An 11,041-nucleotide genomic window follows, 5' to 3' on the forward strand; every position below is an offset into this window, starting at 1 on the left:
GGCTAGAGGGACTATAAGAGAAGTCATTAAAAGGTTTAGTGTAAGTTGCTGAAGAAGTCTACCATATCAGGGAGAAAGAAAAAGATAAAAGAGAAAACAGAGAAAGAGAAAGAGAAAGAGAAAGAGAAAGAGAAAGAAAAAAGGTAAAAGAGAGATGAGGAAAAAGAAAGGTGACAAGAAAGCAATTTATAAAAAAGCTTGGCTATAGTAGTTAAGAGAAAGCAGAGAAGAGAGACTCCAATCAAAGGGAGGTAGAAAACTCCTTGAAAAAGATCAGTGTGCACATTACAAGTAAAGGAGCTAGCTGTGGGGCCCAAGAGTGCCCAAACAAGTAGAAGCCAGGGTCAGAAAATCCCAGGCCTTGAGAAAAACACCCCCAAATGGCGAAGGTATTAGCTCTGTGTAAAGACAGAGATTGGGGTAGATGGGGCTTGGACCCACCCAACTCTTGGTGGACACAGGGACTCAACACTCAGTCCTCCTCCAAGCCAATGGCCCCGTTTCCAAGAAAAGATCTTGGTTCCAAAGAGCCATTGATACCAAAATGTATTCATGGAATACCTGAAAAATGGTGGACTGAGAAATGGGCTGGGTATCCCATTCATTTATGGTCATCCCAGACCGTCCCTACCTTCTGTTGGGTTGAGACTTACTCCCCAGGATGGGGGCCCAGATACACTTCCTACCCGATGGGCTGCAACTAACTGGCCCAAAAAAGAGAACCCACTGGTAGAGAAAACACTTCTCCTACTGACCCATGCCGGGAGCCAAGGCAACCTGCTTTACAGATGGGAGCAGTTTTCTCCACACTGGTCAGAGACAAGCTGGTGCTACTGTGGTAGACGACACAAATGTCATCTGGGCTGACTCCCCACCCATGGGCTCGTCAGTGCAGAAAGCAGCCTTGAAACTTTGGGCCGCCAAGAAAATCAACATCTACATGGACAGCAGGTATGCCTTTGCCACAGCCCATGTCCATAGGGTTATATACCAAGAGAGAGGACTGCTCACATCAGAAGAAATCTTAGATCTCTTAGATGCCCTGATGAAGCCAGCAACTGTGAGTATTTGTTGCCCAGGACACCAGAAGGGAGGAGACTCAGTGGCCTGAGGCAATAAACAAATCAAGTGGCTTAAGAAATGGCTATACAAGAGCCTGTCCCAGTTATGGGCCTGCAAGAGACACCCACTGGAGATTGAGACTGGATTAAGAAATGGCCTCACCTAAAACACACAGAAGAAGAAAAGACTCAGATTGCTAGCCATCCTGCCAATTATTACCTAGAGAAAAAGGGGCAATGGTACACACAAGAAGGGAGAACTATACTCCCCAGAAAACAAACAAAAGACTTACTAGGCTAAATGCACAGATGGACCCTTAAGATATAAGCGCATCCAGTCAAGGTATCTAAAGCATATAATGGACCTCATGTTTTGGGCCAGAGAGATAATAGAACAGTGTAAGGTATGCCAGCAAACAAAGGCTTATGAGACTTAGAGTAAATAGAAAAAATGCCTAGGGGAGAACAGCCTATTGTATATTGAGAGGCAAATTTTGTAGAAGTTGGGCCAAGAAAATATAGATACCCTCTAATACTTATAGATACTATCTCTAGATGGGTTGGGGCTTTTTCCCACCAAGCAGGAAGCAGCTACTGTGATAACCAAGAAGATATTAGAAAAAAATCTTCCCGAGGTTCCAAGTGTCTGAAGTAATTAGATCAGATAACAGTCTTGCTTTTGTTTCTAAGGTAAGTCAAGAATTGTCAGAGATATTGAGGACTGATTAGAAGCTCCATTGTCCATACTGTCTCCAGAGCTCAGGGTAGGTAGAAAGAATAAACAGAACCCTAAAAAGAGACCTTAACTAAATTGCCCTCAGAAACTGGTTCTGGCTTTGGGGTGTCCCATGTCCTGTCCCTGTTCCAAACACAGAATGCCCCTCTTGTGTGAGATCCCTACTCCCTTGACTCCAGCTCTTGACTCACCCCCCCCCCCACCCAAATGACTTTTCAGGCTATTAAAAGGCTGTTCCTGGTGCTGTTGACCATCTTGACCTCCGTTGAAATAGAGTAACTGCCTGACTTCACCAGCACCTGTGCCTGATGCCAACTGGAGAGCAGCCAGGCACCTGAACAACCCCCTCAAGCTCAAGATCACCTGCTGTTTTACAAGGCCAAAGAGCAACAGGCCTTGACTCCTGAGATATCCCCATCCTAGAGGCACAGAGGTAGAGATTAATCTAAACCATGTCCCAGATGCAGCCTTAGAGGTTGGGGCTTAGGGTGCATACACCCAAAGTTAAATGACAGCTTGTGATTCCAAGATTGAAATCACCCACACACAAAAAAAATAAGAACTAAATATGAATCTAGAGTTATATAGATTAGTTCCTTTTGCAGTTTCACTATATTATGTATGTAAATGTATGTGTATGTGGACAACTGTGTGCCACAAGAGGTATGTAGAAGTCATAGGGCAACTTTGGAAGTGTGTTTGAAAGAAATAGAAACATTTTGAGACCACTAGGTGATAGAATAGAGCCCGAGGACCCCTGCTAACAGATACTTAGTGCCTAAGATTGATAAATGGTGGGCTTGCAGTTCAGGATTAACCCCTTGTATACCCACTTCTATCTTTGATGAGGCCAAAGATTATTGTGTACTTGTACAGCTGGTCCCACGGGTTTATTATCACCCCGCTGATACCTTTGAAAATGAGTTCAAGATGTACCCAAGACACTTCCACAGAGAGCCCATCTTCTTGACCTTGGCTGTCATACTGGGACTTGGAGTGGCTGCAGGTGTGAAAACAGGCACCACAGCACTAGTACAGACCCCTCATTATTTTCATGAATTAAGAGCAGCCATAGACGTTGACGTATTTACTGTTTCTTAAAGGAGATGGTTTATGCGCTGCTCTCAAAGAAGAATGTTGTTTTTATGTAGACCATTCAGGGGTGATTAGACACTCTATGAACAAACTCAGAGAGAGATTAGACCAAAGACAGAAAGACAACAAAGAGAAGCGCAACAAAACTGGTTTGAAAGTTGGTTTGACAGATCCCCATAGATAACTACTCTGATATCTTCCCCCGCTGGACCCCTTTTAATCCACTTTTGCTCCTGACTATAAGCCCCTGTGTGTTAAATAGATTAGTAACTTTTGCTACAGAAAGAATAAGTGCTGTCCAGATCTTAATGCTATGTCAACAATATTGAACTTTACCTAGCCAAGAAGATTAGTGTTATGGTGATACAGAAATTTAGTTTTATGATTAAAACTATGCATTAGAAGACATGGGGAGTGAGATATAGAAAACTTATGAAACGTATAAAAAGTTTTTATGACCCCTAGACCTAGCCAAAAATGTACGCCAGCCAGTTCACTAGTTCCACAAAGAAAGCAGAACTAAATGTGAGATTTTTAGGTCTTCACTGCCCTAGGATACATTCTACATTCCAGGAGGAGTACATTATTCCTGAGTCAGAGGACACTTGCTGGATTAATATTTAGGAGAGAAGGGGAAAGGCTGATTAACATTCCTCAGACCTCAGGGAAGAGAACCCACCTGTGGGTGGGGAAGGCCCAAAGCACAGAGACACATTCCACAAGGTAAAAGGTACAAAGAAAAATGCAAGTCATCTGGGTGGTTCCAGGAACTAGCTGACCACAAGATGAATGGTTGAACAAAATTGCATTCTTGATGTTCCCTTGGTTACCCCCTCACTCCCCTGGTTTGTGGTTTTACCCTTTAAAAGTCACCCTCCCCCAAGCCGCTGGGTCAATTCCACTGTTCCTGCATAAGTTATGGATTGACCATCAGCTGGTTGATTCCGAAATATACCTCTTGTTGATTGCATCTAGATTGGTGTCTTGTGAATTATTGGGTGGCTGTGACATCCTGAGACTTGAGTGAGGGTTTCCCCTCTCGGGGGTCTTTCAGAAGGAAAACACCACACAAACTTAGTTCAGAAACGATGGTACCTCAATTGCTGGGCACAACAACTAGAATCTGAATCTTATAAGCCATATTAAATCTAAATCCTCTGGTGGCGAATCCTGGATTCACCATATAAGCCAGGAGACACTAGTAGCTACATCTTGCCTTCTCGATATCTTTGTCCAAAAAGAGCCTTCCTTCTCTCCTGCTTCCTCTCTTCCCCATCCAACCCACAAGTCCATCTACTCATCCATTGATTGGCTCCTTTATTCATTAAAGGATGGTTTACAAGAAGTCACCTGAGTACATGACTCACTCCTCTTCCGCAGTCCCTCCCAGGAGAGCGGAATTAACATCAAAATACAAACACCACCAGACCCATCTACAACACTATTACTTACTTGGAGAAACTATGGAGATGACCGTCCATTGTAAGAAAGCTAGAGCTAAAATAAAAAAGGGACAACTAATGATCATCCACATTTATAGTGCCTCAATGCACTTCCATGGTTATCAGGTCAAGGAAGTTCCCAGCACCTCCTATTTGCCAGGAGCCATGAGCATGAGACCAACAGGGAAAGAGGTGTCAGGATGTAACTGTCCTGGCAGGAGAGCAGATATTCTAAAGAGAGACACTGTCACCTCCTTTTTCACAATAAGAGTATTAATACCTTAAATGCTAAGAATTAACATTTGCCCAGGAATCAGTCCCACCCTGAGGAAGAGAAAGGCTGAAGCCCTGGCACTGTGAGAAGAAAAACTTGCCTCTCCACAGAGTTTCACACAGCTTTGATGACACTGCACCTTTCCACGCCTATAGATTTTGCCTTTCCCCGCTCCTATCTCCCTTGCTAAACCATTAAATTACATTCCTAAAGCTAGTCACCAAGATTTATTCCCTTATTTGGTCCCTTTGTTATGCCTTACTCATTCCTGAGGTCAAACTAAGACACATGAAGGTCCAGTGATCAAAATGCATTATTTTTTGAACCTGATTAAAATATCCAATCAGAACTCACCAACAGATCCTAGCTCATTATAACACAGGCCTCCCCTTTTTCTGTCTTAAAACTAACACAAAGCTCTTCACTACTGTTTCTGCCTGATTCAGATTCAGCTACCTTGTTTCTTTCCCTTGCTTAATAAAGAATCTCTTTGTGTTTGGTTTGTGTTTAGAAACTGGTGTTTGTGTGTGGTCAGTACCTAACTTGGGGTCCAGAGGAGAGCACCCCACACAAGGGTCCATTCAGTAATATTGCTAGAGAGAAAACAGAGGAAAGATGGTTGTTGGTTTTTTTTTTTTTTCTCCTTTGTTTTGCCAAACCACAAATTAATCCATTTGCTTAATCAGTTTGTTTCCTAATTTTCTTAAGACAGCTATAGCCTTATTAAATTCTTTGAAAATTCCATGTGTGTGTGTGTGTGTGTGTGTGTGTGTGTGTGTTTCAGAGATTAAAAAAAAAAAAGAAACTTAGAGGTTTTCTAAGCAAAATAGCAAAGACATCAGAGATATGGGCAGTGGCAATGTAACCTTTATTCCCAGAATTCATGAGACAGAAATAGGAAGATCTCTGAGTTTGAGGCCAGCATGATCTAAAGTGAGTTCCAGGACAGTCAAGACTACCCAATGAAATCCTGACTCAAAGAAAGAAAGAAACAAACAAACAAACAAAAAACAGAGAAACAAACAAACAAACAGACAAAGAGATAAAGAAACAAAGAAAGAAACAAAGAAACAAAGGCAGACAGACATCATAGGAGTAATCCTTGTTGAACCAGAGAAAATCATTTTATTTTTTAATTTCTATCTATACTGACATATACAATGTACAACTTAGTTTCTCTACATCTAGATTTCCTTGTTTAATAGAAGATATGGAAATCTTGGTTTTTTCAAAAGCTGTCACTTCATTTACAGAAGCATTTTCAGATTTTTTCATGTTTCAGTGGACATACACATATGAAGACACCATCACACAGGACACAGAAGGAGAACAGTCATTCATCTCCCAAGGAAACCCAGTGGTGCTTCTCTTCATAAACAAAATAATGACGTTGTCACTTCTAATCTCATGCACATACATTTATTTACATCATTTTGCAACATGGATAGAAATGGCCTCCTACACAGAGACTGGGACACCCACCAGGGAGCATGCAGAGGCTGGACCTAAACCCCCTACACATTTGTACAGCTTGATCTTCAGATGGGTTCCCTAACAAGTAGAGCAGGGGCAGTCTCAGTTTTTCTTCCCTGGCATTGGATCCCTTTGCCCCTACCTGGACTGCCTGGTTGGACCTCATTGGGAGAGGTTGTGCCTAGTCATGCTGGAACTAGATGCCCCAGGAAGGGATGGTACCCAAGGGGGGCGGGGGGGGGGGGAGGGAGTTCTCCTTCTTTGAGGAAAATGGGAGTGGACAATACGGGGAGGGATTTGTAAGGGTGGGAGTGGAAAGGAGGATATGATCAGGATGTGAAAAATGAATGAAAAAGATAAATAAATAAATAAATAAATAAATAAATAAGAAAAAGGGAAAGAAAGAAAGAAAGAAAGAAAGAAAGAAAGAAAGAAAGAAAGAAAAGGTCTCCTAGGCACTAAAATGCAAAGTATCTGGAAGGAACATTCTTGGGCACACATAAATTTCAGAAGTCTCCTTAGTAAGTTTTATAAGTTAGGATTGCTTTTAGAATAAGGGCAAGGTTGAGGAGGCATTCATATTTCAAGTCCTACATGATATTTAATATGCAGGAATGAAATAGTTACAGCAAAGACTTTCACTACCAATAGACACAGTTAGACAAGGAATGCCAAACGTACCCTGGTTGATGCTTGGAACTTGCTTAGGAGGCAGAATCCCAGGGTGCAAGAATCATTTACTTTATTCCTATCTAACAAGCGATTTAACAAAACAGAAGCAAGTGACTTGGCTGTATATATGTCAGAAGTCAATCCCCAGCCAGGCCACAGGCTGGCACTTTCGGTAGGTGATAACAAATCAGGAGATGCTAGAAGCTCAGGACACAAAACTTGGTTAGTTGTTCATTTTCTCACCTCACATCCTTCCTCTCAAAACAATTAAACCCTAATTAAGCTGGAAATGATTTCTGAGCAAAACAGATGCTGTAACTGTGGGAGAGATGCAAGCTGTACTCCAGGGACTGAAGCCCTGCAGTGGCCTTCCTTCCCCCTGACACTGACAACCTGAAACCTAAAGTCTGCAGTACCTGATGGCAGCCAAGAGCCACACAGATCCAGACAGTACAAATATCACCTGGCAAGTGTCACCTTCCCAGAGCTGCCCCAGAGCCTGACTGCAGCACGTCCATGTGAGTACAGGGAGGTAAGATCTTCAACCCCCTCATCCATGCCATAGAGTTTCATTAAAGCTCAAGTTCTCTCTGACTAAGACAGGAGTTAAGAGCTTATGTGAGTCTTGGGCCCTCCACATTCCTTCTAACTCTGACAAGGCTGCTCCCTGGGTCCAGGAAAATCAAAGGAGATGAGTTCTTAGAGATATAGAAATGGGACAGAAATACTGAGGCTTCACTATCTTCAGGCTGAAGTCAGAACAGAGCCCTGGGTGAGTCTTTGCCTAAGGTTACCTTCTTGTTTTGTTAAAAGGAATCTTTAAGATAAAAAAGATTTTCAGATGTCTATCAAGCACTGGGAACAACCATGACACACTCCTGTAACATCAGTACAAAAGAGACTAAGACAAGGTAATTGTTCAAAGATACCCTGCGTTTCATAGGGAGACTCTGTCTTCAAAATAAAATGAATAAAAGTTCTTGGTTTTATTCTCAATGTTTACCAACACTGGGACTTCAACAATACCACTACTGTTTGTAAAGTTTGTTCTTTTTGCTGTTGGTGCATTTCCTCTTTTCAAACGCATCATGTTTTCTTTTATAATAACATTATAACTCTTAACTTGAAGGTTTTCCTTTTATGTCCATCCTTAAAGCCTCTCAATTATATCACATAATATTATACATATGTAACTATAGTCATTGTATGCTTGGTAGATATAGAGAAATATCTACATCTATGTGTCCATCTAAACACAAGTCCATCTTGTCTTCTAAAATCATTTCCTATAGCAGTTCCAAGATAATATAGGAAATGAGTGGCCTCTCCCTTCTCTGACAGTCTAATTTGGAAGAACAGAATTGTGTATTAGAAGATCAGCTTCTGCTCTGAAATCTGATTTAAAGTTTGGAAAGGGGAAGGGAGGACTAGAAAAGGGGTAATACTCTTGAAAGCAAACATTAAAGCAGCAGAAAAATGTTAATATTTTCCATAAGGAATTAGGGTGAATTATTATAGGGATTTTGACAGGATCTACTCTCTGATTAAACACTAAATCCATTAATGAAGGCTGATGTGCTTGCTATTGCTGTCTGAAGCATATTTCATTATGGACAGATACATAGGATGGTTCTGTGATATCTAAGATGCACTGATACACGTGATAATTACTTCTTTGTCACAGAAGCTATGGAAAGGCAATAACTGACATTTCTAAAGTCATGACGTCACCTGGACCCATATAAAGCATCAGGTCGAGGTTCATGAAAGTTACACAATAGATCAGCCCAACAACACAATAGATCACCAGGACATAGACATTAAAAGCAACCCCATGAATTTAACAGGAGGGAGCTAATGAGTATGAATACTGTAGAACTAAAAAAATAAAAATCTTTAAAACTTTAGACTTGATTAGAAGTTACCAAACTCAGCTGCAAAACAAGACACAATATCCCAGAGTCCACAGGGAAAGGAGGAGTTTCAGGGACCTCACCTGCAACATTACATGTGTCCACCACTGCCTCTTGCATGCCAGAAAATTCCTTCACGAAAAATGTGTTTTTCAGATTCCTTTTGGCATTACTAATACTTTCTTGAAAAAGTGTTTGCATCCTGGAGACAAGATTTTCTACCTAGGAAGTAAAAATGGTTTTGAAATTTATTAAGGAATCAATTTTACTCTTCATGACTATGCTTGGCATTCTGGGGAACATGTCTGTTTCTGTGAATTATATGTTCAGTTGGTGGGGAAGCCCTGAGAAAAAAAACATACACCTTATTTTTATCCACTTGGCTTTTACAAACATTATACTTCTGCTTGCAAAAGGATTGCGAAAAACAATAGCAGTTTTTGGTTTGAGAAACTTCCTAGGTGACATAGGCTGTAAGATCATTGTTTACCTGGAGAGAGTGGCCCGTGGCCTCTCCATCTGCACCAGCAGTCTCCTCACTGTGGTCCAGGCCATCACCATCAGTCCCAGAACATCTGGGTGGAGCAGACTTAGGCCAAAGTCTGCATGGCACATCCTTCCATTCTTCCTATTCTTTTGGATACTCAATGCTTTGATAAGTATGGACATAATCAATTCCATCACAAGTACAGGACTGAATATGTCACAGCTTAAGAATGGTTACAACTATTGTTACTTTGTGCTAGACAGTCAGAAAAGTAAAAGGATTGTTCTCCCATTCATGGTTCTGAGAGATGCAGTGTTCCAGGGTGCCATGGGAGGGGCCAGTGGCTACATGGTGTTTCTTCTCCACAAGCACCACCAGCATGTCCTCTACCTTCAGAACTCCAAGCTTCTCTACAGAACTCCCCCTGAGCTGAGAGCTGCCCAGAGTGTCCTCCTTCTGATGCTCTGTTTTGCTTTCTTCTACTGGACAGATTGTGCCTTTTCTCTGTGTTTAAGTCTATTGTTCAGAAACAGTTTTTTGATGATAAATATTCAAGAATTTCTGACCCTTGGTTATGCAACTTTTAGCCCCTTTGTGCTGATTCACAGGGATGGATTTATACTTGAATGTTGGCATGCTCAGTGAGAGAAACTAAGGAATTGTCTTTCTCGTTTATGTTTAAAAAGTGTGAAAGAACACTTAGTTCTGCAATATTGTGGGTAAGACAAAATTCCACAAGCAGTGTAAGCATGTGGTTATTCTCAAACAATCTTCCTGGTAACTCAACCCTTGCACTCTTGGCAAATTGCAGTGATATAGAAATTTCATTCTCCATATTCTCACCCCTTTATTTTTTAATTTTTTTGTTTGTCTCATTTGTTGTGTATGAAAAGTTCGCATACATGTATATGTGTGTAGCACATTCATGCCTGGAGCCTCCATCTCCTTGAAGACATCATCAAATGCACTCTGACTAACTGACATTAAACACACCCTTCTGTCAAACAATGTGATTGTTAGACATTGAGCCTGTGCCCTCTGGAAGAACAGTCATCACTCTTAACTGCTGAGTTCTCTCTCCAGCACTGGGAAAATAGCTCTAATTCAGATTTTTAAAGCTGGTTTTACTACTACTATGACTGGAAGCATGCAGGTGAATTTGGTAAATCTCATCAAAATTCATAGTGATTAAATTATGTTTGTCCAATCCTTATCTTGAACCTGAACTTGTACTTGCTAAATGTTAGTACCATGGGGCTATTTTAGGCTACTTCAAAGTGCCTGTAATTATCCATTCCCAGAAAAGATTTTACTGTGAAAGAGTGACATGTACTGTGCATTTGTTGTGCCAGGAAGTGTTCATGAACCCCAAAAAAAACACCAAGGAGCCATTTCTGATGTTGTGATGTAATCACATTAGGGTCTCTTTATTACAACCTCGAGTTTGGGCTTACTCAACTCTGACCCACAGGAAGGTTTGGTGAAGCAGCCCCAAACTCTCATCGGGACAAGGTTTTATGGAAAATGGAAGTAAGTGAGGGGGTCTATTCTGGCAAGCATCTGATTGATTGATTATAGTAAGTCAACAGGTGAGTGCTCTGAAGCAAGACCATATACAATCACAAATGGACTGAAAGTACATATGAAACAATCAGATTAATCTTTGATTAATTGTTCTTAGGAAGTAGCTAGGGAGTAACTCTGGCCAAGGATAAGCCTTGGGGTCCTTCCTGGTACTTGGGTACAGCTTGGGTTTAGCCTCAGGCCAAGTTTTTAGGTCTTTTTTTTCTTTTCTTTTTCTTTTAATATGGAGACCAGTTTCAAGATGGAGTAGGTTTGGCCTCTCACATTCAGTCAATAGGAGCCCAATGCCCCAGTGACAGAACTT

General features: G+C 41.3%; 1 protein-coding gene across 1 annotated transcript; it reads left to right on the plus strand.

Moving 5' to 3' along the window:
* Positions 1 to 8,898: 8,898 nt before the first annotated feature.
* On the plus strand, positions 8,899 to 9,798 carry LOC117714042 (vomeronasal type-1 receptor 4-like). Its single transcript, XM_034510651.2, has one exon. It carries the CDS (start codon positions 8,902 to 8,904, stop codon positions 9,796 to 9,798), a length of 897 nt encoding a protein of 298 aa, XP_034366542.1. The 5' UTR covers positions 8,899 to 8,901.
* The last annotated feature ends 1,243 nt before the right edge of the window (positions 9,799 to 11,041 follow it).

This window comes from Arvicanthis niloticus, chromosome 8 (genome assembly GCF_011762505.2).
Source record: "Arvicanthis niloticus isolate mArvNil1 chromosome 8, mArvNil1.pat.X, whole genome shotgun sequence".
In the NCBI taxonomy this organism is placed as follows: domain Eukaryota; kingdom Metazoa; phylum Chordata; class Mammalia; order Rodentia; family Muridae; genus Arvicanthis; species Arvicanthis niloticus.